The 22,415-nt window shown below is 34.9% G+C and overlaps 1 protein-coding gene across 19 annotated transcripts in view; it reads left to right on the forward strand.

The window, feature by feature from the left end:
- The window catches only part of PHF14 (PHD finger protein 14), a 225,257-nt gene that overhangs the window by 30,729 nt on the left and 172,113 nt on the right, over positions 1 to 22,415 (forward strand). For all 19 annotated transcript variants that reach the window (XR_003516388.2, XR_003516385.2, XR_003516386.2 and 16 more), the window contains 3 exons: positions 3,683 to 3,842; positions 8,669 to 8,780; positions 11,941 to 12,078. Coding sequence is in view for 13 of the 19 variants with exons in the window: in XM_027573355.2 (XP_027429156.1) it covers positions 3,683 to 3,842; positions 8,669 to 8,780; positions 11,941 to 12,078 (410 nt within the window). In the remaining 6 variants the exon portion in view is untranslated. The remainder of the gene's footprint in view (positions 1 to 3,682; positions 3,843 to 8,668; positions 8,781 to 11,940; positions 12,079 to 22,415) is intronic.

Below are 22,415 nucleotides of genomic sequence, written 5' to 3' on the forward strand. Positions count from 1 at the left end.
AGACTGCAGGTCTTTTGCTCCCCTGAGACAAGTTGAATGGGGAAAATTTCCACTGATTTGGATTATCCATATACCCTTGTATAATTAAAAACAACTGTAAATACATTTTATATTATTTTTCCTTAAATGTGCTTTGTGTAAGTTGCATGTGTTACTCAGAGGTTGATCCTAATCAGATGGCCATAGAAACATATTTTTTTCTGTTTACACATTGGAAAACATGAAAACACTGTATGAAACAGGTTTTATATGTCTATAATTTTATTTTATATGGGTACCCAAACGAAAAAAATTTTTCTGCAATCTTATTGAAGATGCAATTTTGCATCTTCTACTCAGAATTAGGTAGGTAGAAGGAAGTAAAGTTTTTTTTATTTTTTTAAAAAGATTTTATTGATTTTATTTGAGAAAGAGCAAGCGTGAGTCAGGGGCAAAGGGAGAGGGAGAAGCAGACTCCCCACTGAGCAGCAGGAAGCCCGATTTGGGGCTCGATCCCAGGACCCTGAGATCATGACCTGAGCCTAAGGCAGATGCTTAACTGACTGAGCCACCTAGGTGCCCGGAAATAAACATTGTTTTATGGTATTTTAAATTCTGTTTTGCATGGAGGAAAGAAAAAGATCTTAAAATGTATTTAGTCATTAATTAAAAGGTATCAGAGTGGTTATAATATGTTATAACTTTGGTCTGGAGGTCAGTAAACTAAATAGATGCCATAGAGAAATATTGGAAAAGTGGCAAGTGAAGAACTCTATAAAGGTCATAACACTGTGGATCATCTTTCAGGGGCATTGAAGCTGAAGAAGAAATACTTAATGCACCTGCTGGTTGCTCTTCAAACTTATATGATACCGATCTAGGTTACAAAGTAGGGATTTCCTAGGAGAATTGCTCAAAAATCATTCTTCAGGTTGTTTGTAGGTTTACTCTGTGTACAGATTTTTGCCATGTGTATAGAATATTCTTTAAAAAATAGAATTGAAAGTTTGCTTTATTGTAAAAAACTGCTGTGATTTACCTTGATTTTGGCAAATGAAGTGAATAAAATAGCCCCACAGGGGCTTTGTTATTTTGGTAATTGCCTACTTTGTGTGAATACAGATGAAAGAATCCTTTGAAGTAAAAGGAACATTATTTTGTAAAGAAAATAGATTTTTTTCCTTGAAGTATTGTATAAACCTTTGAGAAAGCAGATTAATTTTTATTGTTTTGTGATTTTTCTTTGAATATGGTATTTTGCTTACTATTGCGTTTACTGAAAAATTCTTTTTTATTGGTGATAATATAATAATAACTGCTCCCAAGAAGAAATTTGTATTTCCTTTTCATTTTAGGATTTGTCATCTAAAATATGTATATCTAAACAGAAGTGAAGATAATGATTACCAACCACAAATTTAATATTAAAGAAATTAAAAGTTTTGATTTCTTTGCTCATCTTGTGTACTATATAGTCTAGCTCCTTTGAAATCTTTTCTTTGGCATCCTTTTGTATGATTTTCAGATTACGTTAAGGTTCACTGTTATAAAGCCTTTGAATGGCATAAAGATAACAGTTAATGGCATCTGCTTCGGGCAGCATATGTAAGTCATAGTTGCGAACCACCTTTTTAGTTTTATTCCTACCAGGCTATTTTAATTATAATCTATAGTCCTTGGTAGCATTGTGTGACTAAAATACTTACACATGACTCTTGACCTATTAATGACATCTAGTAAATTAATGTTGATACTTTAAAATTATTTACTAGTTGTGTATGGTTCTTTTTCTTTCTGGGTGATTTAACTCAGTATTTATATAGTTATTTATTTTAATTTGAGTATCTTTGGTGTTTGTGAGAAGACACTCTTCAGTTTAGGCTCCAATTGTCTGTTTAATGTGTAACCACTTCAAATAATCACATCTTACACTGGATGCATATAAACTTACCTGTGGGGTAAAGCCTTTTGAGAGATGAGTGTTGCTTACATATGCTTCTCATATAGTGTTTTTTTGTTTGTTTGTTTTTAATGTCTTCAGTTTATTGGAAGTCACTTTGGATGCCCCTTAGAATTGGGCACTTAGATTCTTAGAATAAACCTGGTCAGAAGATCCTGGGGTGGTTGATATTTGGCTATCTGTAGAAGCAACCTATCTTGGAGAGGTAATAAATGTGTCTTAGGAGATCAGAGAAGTGCCCCAGCCTAAGGATGATGAGGGTGTACATCAGGCCTAGAATTAAGTTGTAGTTTATTTCTATTTATGCATTAATTTTTTTTTTCTCTTCAGGATATTTTTATCATGAGGGTGGTGTCGTCTAGGTAATAGGAAGTGTTGCGTCAAGCATCATTTAGGAAAAAGAAAACTATTTAGGAGTCATGACTATTGTAGTCGTTATGTAAGTCATCAAGAGTTCGACATGGTTTTTTATAGTCTGGGTGAAATGATCTCTGAACTTTTCAGTTGCCCTTTATTGGATTCTATATTTATCAATACTGTGATGGTGCCAATACATTCTTCTTGGTATTTTTATACTGAGAATTAGTCATGATAATGGATGTGACATAACTTTTTAGTGAGTTTGGTTTGTCAGGCACAAAGAGCCTCATCAACACCGAGTTCATTGACAAAATTGAGTTTCAGGAATTTTAATGAGAACCTGATCTTACCAAAATGTTGACAGTGATATTTTGCTTGAATTTCATGTTGGTGTACACGTTTCACATCTATTAAGTTCAAAATCAAGGAAAATCTTTTTAATTTTATAAAAAGTTTAAACAAATCTGGAAGTGCAAATAGTAACTTTAAATATAATTTGTAATTGCAGTTATGTATATTTGCATAGATAAGGAAACCTTTTACTCTTAATAATTGAAAGGTAGTATAATTGAAGTATAACATGACCTACTCTAAAACGTAAAGACCTATACTAACTAATCTTGTTTGTTTGCGATGAGGATCTTTAAAAATTTTTATCACATTTTCTGATTAAATAATTTAACTTCTCTCAGAATATTGAGTTAAACAGAAAAAGAGTAATCTGTTTTTATTAATTTCAGTTATGGATATACTTTTACAGAAGATAGAATTATAAATGTTTAAAAAGATCAAATACCTCCTAGAGCTAGAAGTTGGCTCAGTTGTGAATGGAACTCAGTTTGTCTAACTCTAGTCTGAACTATTCAAATTGTCCTATAACCTTCAATTTATGTCTATGTGGGTTTATGTATGTATTTTTCTTTTACTAATACTTAACTTCGTGTTTATGGTTATATGAATTTGTGTTTTATCTGCCATCCCCAAAGTTAGAGACCTTTTTGATTATATGTTTGTTTTGCGTGAGCATGGTCTTAAATATTTAAGTGTCCATTACAAAAGGAGCTCAATTAATGTTAATCAGTAGTTCCTAGATACAGTCTGATTTCTTTTTAATGAAAATTCCTATTTTTATGTAATTTTTATTCCCATAATGCTTTTCCAGTAGATGTAAAATTATTTTAAAAGGTCATTTGTTTCATTGTGCATACTGTGGTAGGTGAAAAAGGACTTTTATAAAATGATTTCACGTACATGTTTTGACTGTAATATCATTCTTATAAACCATTAGTTTTTCAGATTTGTTCTCTACTTCCCTTTTTCTTTTGTAATTTTATAAATGAGTTAAAAAATAAACTATTTAATCATACCTTTTTTTTTTTTTAGGTTGTTACGGAGTTGATGGAGAGAGTGACTCTATTATGAGTTCAGCTTCTGAAAACTCCACGGAACCTTGGTTTTGTGATGCCTGTAAATGTGGTGTTTCCCCTAGCTGTGAACTCTGTCCCAATCAGGATGGAATTTTCAAGGAGACAGATGCTGGAAGGTTGATGTCATAATTCTGATGGGTTTATATGCCTTCTTTATAATGTGTCTGCTTCTATTATAATTTTTTCAGTTACAAACTTTTGTTTGATTGTTTCTTTGTATTTTTTTTGGCATAGGGTAAATGGACCGTAGGCTACAGATCAGGGGATGGAGAAAAGACTATTTATTGGTTATCTGCATTTGCCTTTATAGCCATAGTCCCATTTAATCCCAGTAATGACTCTATAATGAGACAGGTGCTAAAGTTTTACATTTTATAGGTGTAGTACCTGAGCCTTAGATCATTAAGTAATTTTAATTTGATCAAGGCCACAAGCAGGTGAATAGTCAGATTTGAACCCAGATCTGTCTGACTTCACTGACCATACAGTGGTTTTAAAAGGGGACTTTACAGAATTATTGAACTATGATAAGAGTAACTGTGATATCACAGCCTGTACCCCTGAAACAAATAATACATTATATGTTAATTAAAAAATAATTAGAAAAAAACTAATGATGTACTACAAGTTGGCTAATTGAGTTAAAAAAAAAAAGTAACTGTAATATAAAAGAACTCTAAAGGATACCGTCAGGCCGAGGGAGAGTATCCAGGAAATGACAAACTTGGAAGACCCCTCCCCAAGGCTGGAGTTCAGACCTTATTGGAGAAGGTGTAGTTGCAACCTGTTGGATGGCAAAGATGCTTACTGGTTTGCCTGGGCCAGAACTGGTCTTTGGTTCTTGGCAAGTGGGTGTCTAGGCACAAGTTGCAGAAGGTACTGGGCCACCAGTATGGTGTCTGGAGTGTGTGGGTCCGTGTTAGGAGGGCCACAGAAAAGTGATCTCCAGGCTGGGCTTGCAAGGGCATAGTGTTGGTAGTTGGTGTATGTGGCTGGGGCAGAGCCCTGGCAGATGCTCTTCATCATCCCTGCTGAGAAGTGCTTTCCTCCTACAGTGCTGTCTACCACTTTTACTAAGACAGCTTAATATCATGCTCACTGTAAAGGAGAAATGCTGAAGGGGTTTTTTCCATTATTGCATAGCAGATATTTAAGGTGGATTTGGAGCTGAGAGGCAATAAATTGATAACTGGCACAAAGATCTATGTTTTTTTCACTGCACTCACACTAATCTTTATTATTACATTTGAGCAATTGTCATCATGATAGTGTTGACATTTTTCATGTTTTTTGCCCAGGAGACTACCCTCTGGGTATTTTAAGAGTAGTTCCTGCCCTCTTGTATTTTATGGATCATTACCTACCCAACCTCCCCACCCCCCCAATATAAGAGGAGTACTAAAATATATTAAGTTTTTTATTTTGTGATATAAGTTTTTTTTTTTTTTTAAGATTTTATTTATTTATTTTGACAGAGAGAAACACAGCGAGAGAGGGAACACAAGCAGGGGGAGAGGGAGAAGCTGGCTTCCCGCAGAGCGGGGAGCCCGATGCGGAACTCGATTCCAGCACCCTGGGATCATGACCTGAGCCGAAGGCAGATGCTTAACTACTGAGCCACCCAGGCGCTGCTGTGATATGTTTTTTGTTTTGTGATGAAATATTTCAGTATTTTTAAAAATGTTTAATATTGGGACAAATTTTCAGCATTATTTTCCATATTTTAACATTGAAAAGGATAGGATACATTTTATCCCAACGTAAAGATAGTCTTTAAAATTTAATACATGTTAGTTTAGTAAAGTCAGAAATATTTTTCTTATATGTACCTTGGTTGGTGGAGAGGCCCCCGAGAAATGTTGCCATACAAGGTTGTTGGGATAGCATAGAATCTACCATGGAATCTTGGAGAAGCCTTTGTGTTGATGTCTAGGAAAAATGGCTAAAAATCTTAGCTCTTCCTCATTGCACATCCAAAAAGATGAAATAAAATACAAGGCATAACAAATAATTTGATGTATTGACATAAATCTTTAGTCTCTGTCATAGACCTGGGCATTATTTCATGTCTGGACTGACTTGGGCCCAGAATTAGGGAATTGAGTGCAGCATTAAAAGCGTGTGCTTCCAAGTTGGACTGCCTATATTTGAGTTCTGGTCTTTTTTTTACGAACTGCGATTATAGGCATTTGATTTAACCTTTTAAAACCTCTATTTTCTTAGTACTTTTGAGAGGAATGAGGTGATTCCTATAAAACAGTACAGTTTCTGGAGCATAACAAGTGGTTAATGAATGTCTCCTTATTTCTACTGCTTCTGCTACTGTTGCTCCTAATGGTTTTCTTAACTACCAGTATTGTTCCATTTCCTTAAGGTGATCATAGATCATAGAGTAGCTGCATGAATTCCTTCTGGTAACTATTTAGTCCTGACAGTTGTAATTTTTGGTGAGAAATTATGGTGAATAAGTAAGACAACTTTGGAAAACACAGAGCTTCCTCTTAGGGAAAATAATTTGTTTTACCTCTTTTCTTGTTCATAGTTTGAAAGTTCTATTGAAAAACTTAGGGCGCCTGGGTGGCTCAGTTGGTTAAGCAACTGCCTTCGGCTCAGGTCATGATCCTGGTGTCCTGGGATCGAGTCCCACATCGGGCTCACTGCTCAGCAGGGAGTCTGCTTCTCCCTCTGACCCTCCCCCCTCTCATGTGCTCTCTCTCTCTCTCATTCTTTCTCTCAAACAAAATCTTTAAAAAAAAAAAAAAACTATAAAGTACCTGGCTCTTCACGCCATTATAATCCACAAAATAACTTGTAAAATTGTTTCTGAATGGAGAAAAGAGAGCCCCCTTTAATTAGATTCACTGAGAAATATTTGTACTGACTCCTGTGGTACACTTCCTTGATGGTACAGCCTCGCCAAAGTTCTTCTATAGTATTTGAACATTTTATTTGCTTTGAGGCACACACTCATCTGTAGGCTATGGTGGAAATTATAGGTCTTGATATAGTTTGAAGGATATAGTTGAAGCTTGATATACTTTGATGCAAGGCAAAAAAAAAAAGTCAAAATTTGGCAAGCCATTTAGTATTCTAGCTTCAAATGGTAAATGGGGGGAAAAAAAGAACAATGTATGGAAAGAATGAAAAAGGTTTTGAAACTGCATATCACATAGGCTAATTAGACTTTCCCCCCCCCTCTCTTTCTGATGGGAGCCGCAAGTTCTACATCTAGTTAGTTTGCTCTATTAAAATACGTGAGATTAAAAGGAAATATTAATAGTTTCCATGCTAGAATGACAATTTTGACTCTTTGTTTTTTGGTGGTTTTATGTGGTGCTTGATTTCTGTTTCCTTTCCCCAGTCAACATCTGTCCTTATAGCTCTAAGCAAAATGGGTGTTAACGTAGCAAAGATTATTCCTTTTTGATTTCTCCATTTGTCTTAATTACAGAGTTCTAAAGTATGTACAATTAAACAAATGAACAAAAAATTATTTACAAAAGATATTAAAAAGGAACAAAATTGTCTCAGCTGTTTGATATGCATTTTAATAAAGACCCAAGTTGACATCCTCACATCAGTGGTTGGGGAAATGATACACTTGTGTGCCAATCACACTGAAATGGCAGTTTAAATCTGTAATACTTGCATGACTCGTACTAAAACATTTTCAGAAGGTCAGTATGAAGCAAGCAGCCAGCTGTTGGGTTTATCAAAGATAGACTCCTACAGAGTACAGTGGCATTTAATACACCAGTGGAGCATGAAAAAGCTGTGCAAATTAAATTGAGAAAGCAGCTGCTTGTTGAAGATGTGTATCTTTATATCAAACTCCACAGGATGCATTTGGGAGGTTGGATTAAAACATTTTATCAAGAAAATCTCAAAATCTTGGATTTTCTTCTCAATAAAAAAGATAATTTCTAAAGATTTGTAACTGTTTTCCCCAGTGCCTCTATAAAATGATTCTTAGTCTTACTCTTTTAAAATGTATAATGTGTCACAAAACACAACCATGTAGCAGTCATAGCCTCTCAAGCTGTGATAAAGCAGAATTTGTTGTTAATATAGTCACAAGGTTAAGAGAGATTTGCTATCTCATTTTTACCTCCTTTCTTACAGAAGTGATATCTGTTTAAATTTCAAAATCCAGTGATCCCATATATTGTGTGGTTGTGTGTAAACAGAAAGGGCTCCTGATGCATTTCAAAAGTTTCAGCGCAGCTTTTAAAAAATGAAATTAGAATCAACTACCTTTTTTTAGTGTGCTGAAACTTTGAGCATTCTTTATTTAGTGTTGCGTATCATTCATACTTAAAAAAATACATATGGGGCATATAAGTTTTAGTACAAAGGTTGTATGGTGAACAGATGAGTGAAATAGGACTTCCTTATATTTTATAACTGTTTTGGACAGTTTTCGAGAATCAGTTTTAACCTCGGAAGAAGGAAAGTCAGGATGAACATTAGAAATTGTTTTAAAGTGTTCTGAAGGACTATTCCAACAGCTTTTAGAAAAAAGTAACAAGGAAGAATAATTTTAACTAATTACTGCAGAATTACCTCACAGTTCTTAAATTAGATCCTTACTTCTCAGAATGCTTAATGAATGTGAATACCTTTCCATGCATAAGAAAATGATGTTTTGTTTCACTTGAATAGTGGTTTTGTGCAAATATTTAAGAAAAACAGGTGAGTGCAAAGTGTAGTGAACTGAAGTGACAGGCAATTATAGTTGTTAACTCTTAGCTTTGGCTAAGTGCTAGAAAAGTGCTTATTGCAGTTGTGCTTATTCCGTATTCTTCAGTTATGTGAGATTCTGAGATCTGACCATAGAATTCTTTCAGTAGTTATTTGAGATGGCACATATTTTATGTTTATTTTCCTTGTGGGCATTTTATGAAAGGGTTTGATGGCAAAATCATATTTTCTCTTCTTATAGATGGGTTCACATTGTTTGTGCCCTGTATGTTCCTGGAGTAGCCTTTGGAGATATTGACAAATTACGACCAGTAACACTAACAGAAATGAATTATTCCAAATATGGTGCCAAGGTGAGACAAAGATTTCTTGATTGTCTAAAAGAGAAAAATTTTATTTGTTAATTTGTATGGCTTTTTACTAACACCATATCATTGTTGAGTACAGAAATGCTTATTCTTATTATACTAATTTGTAGAGTAGTTAGCACTAAATCATCTATCATTGATAGTAATTTTCCCAGAAAGCCCATAATTTATAAATTCCTTCATGTATTCTTTAACTTGTGGGGTAAAATGATAATTGATTCTGCTTATATTTCTGTGCCATTTAGCACACTCCCTAGCACATATGAATTCTCAAGACTAGTTAGAACAAATACAAACCTAATTTCTGATTTACTTTTGAAATGGAATTTACCAAAATTACGAAGAGTACAAGAGGCACCTGTTATTTTACTTAGACTTCAAGGACTGTTTTTTGTTTGTTTGTTTGTTTGTTTGTTTTTTAATGACTGCAAAACCTGTCTAGCAACTGATTCTCAGCCTCAAATTTATAAATTGGTTTTTGTTGCTTGAGCTTTAGGATTATAAGTGATAAAAATACACTTATTAATTTAAATTTAGTTACATGATTACTACAGACATCCCTGTAATATTAGAATGAATTAGGCACTGATATATTCTCTTCCATTGCTGTCTTTTGGGAAATTGGGAAGGAAGACTCTTGAATAGCATTAGTAACACATTAAGGTGGGGTGGGAAGTTTACATATTGTTGGAAAACTCTGATATTGAAAATTCAAGAATTTGACAGTTTCTGCTGTTAAATTCAGAATATCCTCCTTAGGTTCTAACCACTACCTGCATCCCTCACCCTCCAGCCTCACTCCAAAACTCTTGTGCTTTAGTGTGGGTAATTTCTATTGAATTATCTGCAGCATCCCTCTCCAAAATTAGCTAAAGCCCCCAGGGAGAAAAACAGGCCCAAGCACCGAACTTACTTTCCTGGTCCTCAGGTAATTCTATACTATCTTGTTATCTCTCTGATGCCTTTAAGCAATAGTTTAAAAAAAATAATTTGTCCATATTTTCTAGTTTCTAGCAGGATTAATACAAATTACCAAGTGTACCATTATTGGAAGTGAAAGGTACTGCTTTTTGATAACAGCTTCATAATTCACAAACACAGAGCCTAGAAGGGACTCACAAGTAATTTTCAGTAGGCACACATTATTACCATAAATATAAATCTACAAGCAGTGATAAACACAGGAACCAGATGTTACTTCATATATCTGAAACCAGCAGTGACCTCTGAACCGAAAAAGAGAATCATTAAATACGCAATTGTGAACTGATTTTTCATTATCACCTGCTTTTGTTTTGAAGTATGATTAGGAAGTGGAGTAAAAAATTATGTATTCTCTGGCTCATCTGCAAAATCAGTGATGTGAATTATAACTGGGACAGCTCTTCTAGACCTGTCTATCCATTTACTAATCCTGGTTGCTTTCTTTCCTATGTTCTCAGTTGCTTAGTTCCCTAGCATTTTAAATGATTCAAGCAATTGAGAAAGAGTCTCTTTTTCTTGCTAGATTGTTCTATAGTCTTTACAAGACCTTATGGTCAGGAAATTTTTCCTTGTATTCACTCTGAAATCTCTTGCTTAACTTCATCATATTACATTGAATTAGTTTGGGAAATATCCTGAACAATTTGGTTCTGTTTGTGCTATTGACATTATTGAAATAATTTAATTTCTTCATTTCTCTCTCTCCCTTCCTCTCTCCTGTCTCATTCTTTCTCTCTCTTTTGGTTTCATGTTTAGATTACTATTTGCTAGTATTTTATACCATACACCTTCTACTGTTATTGGAAAAAGACATTTAACCATGCAGTAGAGTGTCAGGATTTGGGTGTGTTTTTATGTCTGTGCCCAGAGTCCTGTTCTTGCTGTTTTCATTCATTGCTGATGTGTCAGTTTGGTGCTGTCTACCTAGTAGATAGCCACTAACTGTTAACAGTGTTAAAAATGACATTTTTAGTGTCTGTTGAATTTTTTTCTTTATGTTTCCCTTATATTTAATTTACTTAGAATATATTTACTATAAACAGTTCTTTGATTGTCTCTTGGCAGTTTTTCACAATTTAGCAGGTTTTTCTTTTATGAAGATTACTATCACTAGTTTATATTTTAAGACTGGATTTTTTTTTTCTCTGTGGTTTAGATAGTGAAAAGGATAAAAAAAATAAATGTGGGGGATTGGGAGTAATTTCAATACTATAAACTTCTAGTTTTACAGTTTTTTCCTTTGTATTCAGAAAGGAGTTAGCTGTAATATCTTTCACAACAAATTGTTTACTTAAGATTACTTTTAATTGTCCTAAAAGTATTTCTAATTTAATTTAATAGTATTTAATTCTCTTAAATGTATTTTAAAAGTACATGATTTCTTTGGCTGCAATGCCTAGATTTTTTGGTGAATTTTTTCTGGCTTCTTACTTATTTTCTTAAATTTTCCAAGCAGTATTATATTGTTCAAATCAGTATGGTTTAATGGTTAAGAGCATGGACTTTAAGATTACCCTGGTTTGAATACTGACTTGGCAGTTATTTTTTGTGTTATTTTGGGATTTCTTAGCCTGTCTTCCCCTCAGTTTTCTCATGTGTAAAATGGAGATAATACCTCTTCCACATATTAGAGTGGAAGATTCCACAGTATGGTTACATTATATTAATATATGTAAAGTGCTTAGAATAGTGCCTAGCACGTAGTAAACCTTCAAATTATTATTATTATTACTGTCATCTATTATATCAGTGGACTTTTGGTTTATTAGAACTGTAGAGAGAATTAACTTTTTTTTTTTTAAGATTTTATTTATTTATTTATTTGACACACAGAGAGAGAAGGAGAGAGAGCAGGCGCAAGCAGGGGGAGTGGCAGGCAGGGGAGAAGTAGGCTCCCTGCTGAGCAAGGAGCCCAATGTGGGGCTTGATCTCAGGACCTTGGGATCATGACCTGAGCCGAAGGCAGCCGCTTAACCGACTGAGCCACCCAGGGGCCCCTAGAATTAACTTTTTAATATAAACTCTTTTCTTGCCTATAATTATTGTTTCAATTAATATGCTACTGATTCACTATTTGTATTTTATGGATACTTTGTATGAGAATGCAGTCTTGTTCTAGAGATATTTTTATTCTGAGAGTTTTCCTTTTATTCCACTGTAGGAGTGTAGCTTCTGTGAAGACCCTCGTTTTGCTAGAACTGGAGTTTGCATTAGCTGTGATGCAGGGATGTGCAGAGCCTATTTCCATGTGACCTGTGCCCAGAAGGAAGGTCTGCTTTCAGAGGCAGCAGCAGAAGAGGTAGGTTTATTTAAACTCATCGTTGGTGAATATGTTCATAAGATGTCTCATGACTGTAAATGTCCCACAACAGGTGTGCATTATAAAAGAAATTAACAAGCTTATTTTAAAAGTCTTTGCCTAGATCACTGGTCTAAAATTTAAAAAATCAACAATGTATGAGTTTTTTCAGTTTCAAAGCTAGTTAGACATTTGGAAAACATGTTAAAAATTCTTATAGTGAGATCTGACAGATAAAATGAAACATAATCCAGGTTGTTTTAAAGCATTAAAATGTCAGCATCTTAGATAACCTCACTCTGTTTCTATAAATAAAATCATTACCTCGTCGTCTTCAGTATCTGTATTTCTCTCTCTTTACAATTGTTTTTAATTTTATAATTTTCCTTCCAGGTTTATTGGCTTTAGATTAAGGAATCATTTGCTTTCAAAGTATGTTTTGGGGACTCCTTAATATTCTTTCAAGGGGTCTATGAGGTTAAAACTATCTTTGTAACAATATGAAAATGGTATATACATTTTTTACTCTTAATTCTCTCCTGAGTAATAATGGATATTTTTTTTTAAAAGATTTTATTTATTTATTTCAGAGAGAGAGAGAATGAGAGATAGAAAGCACGAGAGGGAAGAGGGTCAGAGGGAGAAGCAGACTCCCTGCTGAGCAGGAAGCCTGATGCGGGACTCGATCCCGGGACTCCAGGATCATGACCTGAGCCGAAGGCAGTCGCTTAACCGACTGAGCCACCCAGGCACCCTAGTGGATATTTTCAGAGATTATATAACACATAACAAATAACATATTGAATGTGGAAATAGTTTTGAGAATCCAGCTATCTTTTATGTGGGCTGTCTAGATGTTAAAGAGATTTGTGAAAATGTAAAACAGTGCCACTCTTCTCACTGATTTTGTATATAGTATTTTTTTAATAAAAATATTATTTATCTTTACATGTAATGGGATTATTTTTAAAATGAATAAATATATTAAAATTTTATTATTTTAATTTCTAATATGGGGACTGTCTATAAATATAACTCACATAAGCTCTTTCGGGCTCTAATAATTTTTAAGACTTAAGGAGTCCTGAGACTAAGTTTTGTTGATTCTTTAGGTTCTTTATGTAGACAGGTATTTGAGTGTTTGCTTGGTAATTCTTACCGTCTACTCATGGTGGATCTGTGGTATATCTAAGTCCCTTGTGTTTCTTCTTTTACTAGCTAAATTTTTAGTGTCATATAAAAATATGTTTATTATATTGGGTCTTGAACTTATCCCATTTAATTCATAGACAGGAATCCAGTGAAAAAGATAATCTAATGAAAATTGGTTGAGTAGATTTAGAGTGATATATTTTTTTAATAAATGAATTCTATAACAGTTATATGTTGGTACATGGTTTTGTACCAGTCTCTGATTCTTATGAATTGTACTTTGATTAATTGATGAAGGGTACTGCGTAAACACAACATTTTCACAGCTCTTAGGCAGACATAGAGGTATAATTAATTATATAATACGGTTGTGTGGATTAGTTATGACTACACCTCAGGATGGTGAGCAGAAGTGCAGAGGGGCAATACAAGTAAGACTTAGAAGACTAGGTAATCCCAGGTGAATACTTAGATCACAGAATCTGTTAGGTTATTACTCTACTGTGGTAAACTTTGAGCTTTTGCAATCAGGAAGACTCCTTTGTAGCTGTTTCTTTTAGAACTTATTGAGAGCTTTACCTTTCATACTATGGTAGTTTGGGTTCCTATGTATAGCACCATTCACCATTTTTTTTTTGGGGGGGGGTTGACAGTAGCTGACGAAAATGTGTGAAGTTGGGGTGCCTGGGTGGCACAGTCACTTAAGGCTCTGACTCTTGATTTCAACTCAGGTCATGATCTCAGGATCATGAGATCAAGAGGCCATGGCTCCACTCAGTGCAGATCCTGCTAAAGTTTCTCTCTCCCTCTCCCTCTGCCCCCTCCCTGGTGTGCTTACGCAGGTGCCCATATATGTGCTCTAAATAAAATCTTTAAAAAAATAAAAAGAAGGGCGCCTGGGTGGCTCAGTTGGTTAAGCGACTGCCTTCAGCTCAGGTCATGATCCTGGAGTCCCAGGATCGAGCCCCACATCGGGCTCCCTGCTCAGCGGGGAGTCTGCTTCTCCCTCTGACCCTCCCCCCTCTCGTGTTCTCTCTCTCATTCTCTCTCTCTCTCAAATAAATAAATAAAATCTTTAAAAAAAAAATAAAAATAAAAATAAAAAAAATAAAAAGAAAATGTGTGAAGGAGCCATATACTGTGGCCTTGTTAAGTGTACTTTTTTGGATGGGGGGAATGATTTAAAATATATTTGCATATGTTTCTGGTGTCTTGTTATAAACATTTATAGAATTGGAAAATTATAAAGATTTCTAAACAGTGTTTTAAAACCCAAGAGTTTTTATGAATCTATATCAATGAGGTTTGCTCTTGGCAGTCATCATTCTGTTAAAAGAAGTTCTTGGCTACTTCTTATGGTTGTACTTCTATAGACTAAGATTCATGTAATATAATAGTATATTTAATTAAAAAAACAAATTTTAAATTAAAACAGATCTATTTTTTGGAGGCATATCTTCTGTTTCAATTTTATATGACATTCTAGAAAGCTGCTTTTTCCCCTTTTTTAAAGACTTGTTAAGTGGGGTTTCTTCTTTTATCTTTTTTTAAGGTTTTATTTATTTATTTGACAGAGAGAGACAGCGAGAGAGGGAACACAAGCAGGAGGAGTGGGAGAGGGAGAAGCAGGCTTCCCGCTGAGCAGGGAGCCGGATGGAGGGCTAGATCCCAGGACCCTGGGATCATGACCTGAGCCGAAGGCAGACGCTTAACGACTGAGCCACTCAGGCTCAGTTTTATATCGGCAGTATATAATGGCTGTTTTATATAGGCAGTAAAAGAAAGGTTGAAAAAGAATTAGTACCTCAGTTTTATCCAGTAACATCATATACCTTACCATATTCTAATGATTTTTTATAGCCTTCTGATAGTACTTTATCTCATTCGTGAGGATCCATTTGAAGTTTCTGTTCTTTCTGATCCACTTTGTGAAAATTCCAGATTATTTAGAATATTCAAACCATGTTATGATACAACACATTTATTATTAAAACTGAGCAATAGTACAGGTTCAGTTACGCTGACTGAAATTTATGTGATTGTTTCACACCATTTAGTTAGCCTTAAGGTTACTTATATTTCATGTAAAACATATGGTAGTTTCTTCTGTGATAAAGAATGATTTGTGATACTCTGTTACCATGTAGGAAATTCTCTTTGAAACTATAAGATTATAGATTTTTATTGATTCCTTTTTTTCCCTTAACCTTTGACTTAATGGACTGAAATCATTCATGGATTAATGTCAAGAGCTCAAATTAGATCTTTATCTGTTGAACTGATGCCTTAGTATTGCTGGGAAAACCAGGATTGGTAGGAATGGGCTCTTGGTGGATCAAATAATTTTTCGTGAATTCATCAAGAAGTTACATTGCTGAAACTAGACGTCTTATATGAGATCTTCAGCAATACCTTTATGTGGCTGTTAGGCATTTGTTAACTTACATTTTTATTTTAAAAAGTATTTAGTGTTATATATACATATATATATATAAATGTATGTAAGGCTGTATCTTTAGAATATGTCTAGAATATGTCTACTTCTTAACAGATTCATTGCTGCTCTCCTAGTCTCAGTAATCCTTTGTCACCTGGATTAATAACATCCTAACTCTTTCCCTGCTTTTCTTTGCCTTTTTAAGGACAGAAGGAGGCAGTTTTTTTTCTCTGAAGAACCAGATAGTAAATATTTTAGGCTTTTTGGGCCTATTGTTTGTGTCACAACTATTTAACTTTGCCATTGATTGTGAAAACTGTCTTAGACAATATGTAAATGAATAACTCTGGCTGTGTTCAAATAAAACTATTGCTAGAACAAGATGGGCCCAGATTGGGCTCTCGAGTCATAGTCTGCCAATCCTTTTCTAGAGAATAGAGGACCTTTTCAGTAACAACTAATACTGTTCCATTAAGATATAAGTCAGATCTGGTCACTCATCTGCTCAAAACCCCTTCAGTGACTTTCTGTCGGATTCACACTAGAGGCCAGTTTTTTTTTTTTTACAATTGTTGTAAAGCTCTGTGTGATCTGGGTTCACATTACCTTTCTGACCTCATCACTTCCCCTCAATTAAATCTCCCTAGCCTTTTCCCTGCTCCTGTAATGAATGTGTTGGGTAAGCTCCTACTCTGGGCCTCTGTACCTGTTTCTTTGCATGGGCTGCCATTCCCTCACATATGCCCTCATGGCTCATTCCCTCACTTGTTTTTGGATCTTCACTCCATGTCTCCTTCTCACTGTGGACTTTTCTGGTCACTCTGTCTAACGTTGTAACACTCTCCATCCATGATACTTTCTAATCCCCTTTCCTGCTATTTTTTCCCCCATCTTTTTAATACCTAACCACTGTCCAATATATTGATCCTTATTTATCTTGTTTATTGTCTCTCACCTTTATTAGAACATGGATTTAGGAGAGGGTTTTTTTGTTTTCTCTTATTTTTCACTGTGTCTTCAGTCATTAGAATACCAGTTGAGGGAGCAGTCCCTTCTATCAGTCAGCCTTTGTTTGATCAGCTCTTTAGTATTATTGGCTTTTTTGGGTAAGATTTTATTAAAAAAATAATTCTAGGGTAAAATTAGTTTCAAATCATCATTTTGTGTTGGATCTTGCATATTTCCTTTCCCATTTATTTGTTTTGATTTCCTATTTATATAAAGGCATTGCCTGAGGGTATACCTTTGGCATACTTTTTTGTGGTATTGGAATAACTGTTTATTCATACATGTGTCTCTGTCTCTTTGGTTTACATGAGATGATGTTTCCTGCCATCCCAGCTCAGAGAACTATTAAAGCACGTGTTAGCAAATAGATCACTTTCACTTTGTTACTTTTCTAAGGTAATCTTATTTAAACCTTTATTTGAAGTTTAACTGTAAGAATTATGATTTATTTGGGGTATATGCAGAGTATCATTTCCTCTAAATAGTCTATATAAGCTTTATTATTAGACACAAACCTGGACAGAATTATTTTGATCCTTATGATTATTCCTTTTGCTGATATATGTTTTTTACATTTTGATGTTGTTACATTTTTTGTTAAATGTTGTCTTACTGATTTTTTTCTTTTGTATTAACCTAGGAATATTGATGAGCCAATTTTTTAGTACATAGTGTTCTTTCTCTTAGTTCTTAATACTAGGTATAGTTGCGAGTTTGCTTATGAACTTATTTGGGTTTTTTTGTTGTGATTTTGTTTGTTCTTATGTTTTGACCCCCTTCACCCATTTCTCTTCTCCCCTCTCTTCCTCTGGCAACCACTGGTTGGTTCTCTCTGTGAACTTGTTGTTTTCTGTGTGTGTGTGTTTTGGTTTGTTTGTTTAAAGATTCTCATTTAAGAGGGATCATACAGTATTTGTCTTTCTCTCTTCTCTTATTTGACTTATCATGATGCCTTTGAGTCTATCCATATTGTCGCAAATGGCAAATTTCATTTATGATTGTGTAACATATATCACAGTTTCTTTATTCATTCATCCATTGTTGGACATTTAGTTTCCCATATCTTGTCTATTGTAAATAATGCTGCATTGAACATGAGTTTGTATATATCTTTTTGAGTTGGTGTTTTCATTTGCTTTGCATAAATACCCAGAAGTGGAATTGCTGGATAAATGGTAGTTCTACTTCTAATTTTTTGAGGAACCTCCATACTGTTTTCTATAGTGGCTGCACAAGTTTACATTCCCAATAGTGCACAAAAGTTCCCTTTTCTCCACATCCTCACCAGCACTTGTTATTTCTTATCTTTTTGATAGTAGCCATTCCAACAGATTGAGGTGATATGTCGTGTGGTTTTGATTTGCATTTTCCTGGAGATTAATGATGCTGTGTGTCTCCCATATACTGGTTGGCCATCTGTATGTCTTCTTTGGAAAAATATTCATATATTCTGCCCATTTTTTAATCAGATTGTTTGAATTTTGTTTTGTTTTGCTATTGATTTATATGAGCTCTTTACGTATTTGGGATATTAGCCCCTTATCGGATACATGATTCGCAAATATCTTCTCCCATTTGGTAGATTCCTTTTCATTTTGTCGTGGTTTCCCTTGTTGTGCGGTTTTTTTAGCATAATGTAGTCCCACTATTTATTTTGCTTTTGTTCCTTTTGCTTTTCATGTCAGATTAAAAAAAAAATCACCAAAACCTTTGTCAGGCAGTTTTCTGCCTATTTTTTTTTTTTCCTAGTTTTATGGTTTCAAGTCTTATGTTCAGGTCTTTAATCCATTGTGTAAGATAGTGATCAGGTTTCATTCCTTTGTGTGTGGCGATCCAGTTTCACATCACTTACTGAAGAGACTATCCTTTCCCATTGTATATTCTTGGCTCCTTTGTTATAAACTAATTGACCATATGTGCATGGGCTTATTTCTGGGCTCTTTATTCTTTTTTTTTTTTTAAGATTTTATTTATTTATTTGTCACAGAGAGAAAGAGCACAAGTAGGCAGAGCAGCGGGCAGAGGGAGAGGGAGAAGCAGGCTCAGCTGAGCAGGGAGCCTGATGTGGGGCTATATCCCAGGACCCTGGGATCATGACCTGAGTCAACCCAGGCGCCCTTAACCGACTGAGCCACCCAGGCGCCCCTGGGCTCTTTATTCTGTTCCGTTGATATATATGTCTGTTTTTTTGTCAATCTGTTACTAGTTTTAATTACTATAGCTTTGTAATACAGTTTAAAAATCAGGATACATGATGCCTCCAGCTTTGTGTTAGCTTATTAACTGGTTTGGGTTTTATCTGATAAATATAATGAATTATGTAACTGGTAGTATTAACTCCTTTAATTTTCTGGAAATCTCAGAGCCACATTTGGAGTCTAATACCAATATGCATGGGGCCTTTAAGATATGTTTTGGCTGTTCATCTTCTTGATGTTGCATCTTACCTAGGCTTTAGCAGCAAGTAATAGAACATTTACCTGCAGTGGCCCAATAGTAATGTATTAAATATCTCATATGACAGGAGGTATAAACACGTAGTTCTGGGTTTTTTTTAGTGGCTTAATAATCTAGTCTCTTTTATCCTTCTATACCATCAACATCTTTATGGTTTCCTTTTTTGTTGTTGTTGTTGTTAAGCTTGTTGGTCTCAATATTGTTGGAATGATCCTAAGCACTTCATTTTAGAATTCAAAAGAAGAGAACAAGGGTTCTCTTCTTATTAAAAATGAAAAATTTTCTCATATTTTCACTCTAGTAGATTTTTCCATTATCTTCTGTCAAACAGTTGACAGAAAATAGAACTCAGCAAGCATTTGTGGAATATGAATATATATATAGTCCGTATTGAATTCATGTTCTAAAACCCAGTTATGTTAAGAGGTGACCTATATATTACTCAGCAGTGAAATGTATATTCAAAAGTAACTTTGTAGCACTCAGTGAAGTCAGTCAATCATGATTGAGGGCCTATGCATATGTGCAAGGCAGTAAGTTAGGTACTGGGGTGGAGAAGTCTGTCAAGGAGCATGAAAATAGCTTTAAGGCACAGTATTCACCTACGTGGGGATAAACAGTAAACACAGTGAAATGTTAAACAACCATACAGGATGATATTAAAAGATGTCACAAGTGTCTAGTATGGACAAAAAGTAATACAAATACAGAAAGAAATTTTCCTGGAAGAATCAGAAACTTCTATTTTTTTTATCTTATCTATAAGGACTTACTATTTTTTTTTTTACCTTATCTATATTTTACATTTAGCATTTAAGGATTGCAAATTAATGTGTTTTATTCTCATTTATTCAGTATATTTGTTCAGCGGATATATTGACCTGTTGGTATTAAGCATTGTTACAGAACAGGTGGCATTGAAGAAAACAGACAAAACATATGTTCTTTAAAGTAGCTTACATTTGGGTGGCAGGTGGGGAGAGGACAGCACAAAAACAAAAAAAAAAACCAAAAAAACCCAACATTGTGCTAAGTACTGTGAAAAAATACAAAGCAAGGTAAAGTATTTAGAGAGTAAGGGGGTAGGGTAATGCTGGTGAGATTTTATGAAAATATGTAAGGAAGGTGGTAGGGAACATATATTTATTTGAGAGGAGAGCATTACAGGTAGAGGGAACAGAATATGCAGAGACTGAGATAGGAACATGCTTGGTTTGAGGACCAACAAGGAGACTGGTGAGGCTGGTACAGAGTTAGGGACTAGGGTTGGTAAGAGGGGAGGAAGGTGGTTGTAGAATATCGTGTAGGACTTGGAAGAACATGGGAAGGACTTTGGAGTTTTTTCGAGCCCGACATGGGACTCGATCCCAGAACCACCTGAGCCAAAGGCAGATGTTTAACTGACTGAGCAACCCAGGCGCCCAGGACTTTGGATTTTTACTGTGAGATGGAAAGCCCTAAGAGTTTTTCATAGAGTACATGTGAACCAACTAATGTCTAAAAGGACCACCAATTGTGTTGAGACCATAGGAGGGAAGGGTGAAAGTGATTGGTAGTAGTCATGAAAACTTGGGAGTGGAATAGAATTAAAGATAGCTAATATGGACAGGCCTTTAGAATTTTCCTTTAAAGAGGAGTTTAGAAGTTGAGCAGCATATGGGAGCCCAAAGAAGATCTTTAAAGCTTTAAAAAAGATAATTACAATATGTTTTGTATGCTGTATGCTCAAATATGCTGAGTGGAGTGATCCAGTAGAGAGAAAAAAATGCAGGAGAGAAGTTGAATTGATAGAGGAAAGAAAGTTAATCTTAAACAAGAACAATGGTCAGTTTATCCATAGTAACAGAAGATCAGGCAGAGGATGTGGATGTGGATGCAGATACATTGATGTAATCAGTGATTGGAGGTTATGGAAATTGTCACTTTGTTGCTTTTTTCCTCCCTTCCCAACCCTCTCTAGTGAAAAAAGAAACATGGTCAGCATCTGCAAGTCAGGAATAAGGAGGAGCTAGTGAAGATCTGAGGGAGAGATGAAGTTATTCAATAGTTACCTATGAAAATGGAGAATAAATTAATTTGAGAATGTGTTCAGCTGCTCAGGTACAAGTGCAAGGTACAGGGGAGAGTTGGAGTTCCCTGTGCTTCAGGTTTTGTTAAGTGAAACTAGATGAGGACAAGAAAGAGTCCTTGCTCCGTGCAGAAGAGTAATGAACTGATGGAATAGTCAGGTAAAGATGGGTGGTCATCTGATGTGCGTGGGCTGTAGGCAGTCAGGAGGTGGAAAGTCAGTACCCTGAAGATCCAAATGTGTTAGAAACTTGAGTCTCAGATGGAGTGACCAGGACAGATAAAAGGTGATGCTCAGAGAATGATATTTTAGGCGTTAAATTATGGAGAGAATGCAGAATGTAGGTATAGTCATGGCAATTAGGTGGTTGAGGTGTGGTAGACAAGAACATTGATGGTGTTACAATTGGAAGACACATATGCTCCTAACTTATTGTAGTATTTACACTTTTCTGGTTTCAATACATACTTCAGTTTTATTATCAAGATACCAATAAAGCATCTTTTACTTGCTTAAAAATACACTGTTTTTAAACTTAAGGAGCTTTGTTTAAAAAAAAAATTTTTTTTTTAAAGATTTTAGACTAAATCATGCAATCCAGAGGCCCACAGACTAAATTTGACCTGTGGATAGATTTTGTTTGATGGGAAGTGTTATAAAGTCTTGAATATGAATGCTTTTATAAGTGGGACATTCCAGTTTGTCACAAACCCTACAGTTCTCATTTCCTCATTATTTTCCCCTTTCCCCCAACATCATTTACTTTTGTCTTGTAATTTTATAGCTTCTTTCAAGCCTCCTTTACTCATTTATGTTTATTGGTACTGTTTCTCAAAGCATTCTCATTTAAAACCTTTGCCTTAGACTTACTGAATCAGAATCTCCCAGAGTTGGGCTTTACTCATCTCTATTTAGAGACCTCCTTAAATGAATCTAATCAGTCAGGTAGTGGTTGAAAAGAGAGATCTTACTTATTAGCCACGGGTCTTGGGTCATCAACTTAACCTCTCTCATTTTCAGTTTTCTATCCATAAAATTGATATTAAAATAATAACTTATCTCAAGTGGTAGTGATACAGAATAAGTGAGATAGTATGTTAAAAGGCACCTGTGCCTGGCACATAGTAGACATTCAGATAAATGTTTTTATCTTTCCCTTTTCCATTGGGAAACTTTCTTGAAAGTTCCATTTCTCTAAGCAGTTTGAAAGGATAT

This window comes from Zalophus californianus, chromosome 12 (assembly GCF_009762305.2).
Source record: "Zalophus californianus isolate mZalCal1 chromosome 12, mZalCal1.pri.v2, whole genome shotgun sequence".
Taxonomy (NCBI): domain Eukaryota; kingdom Metazoa; phylum Chordata; class Mammalia; order Carnivora; family Otariidae; genus Zalophus; species Zalophus californianus.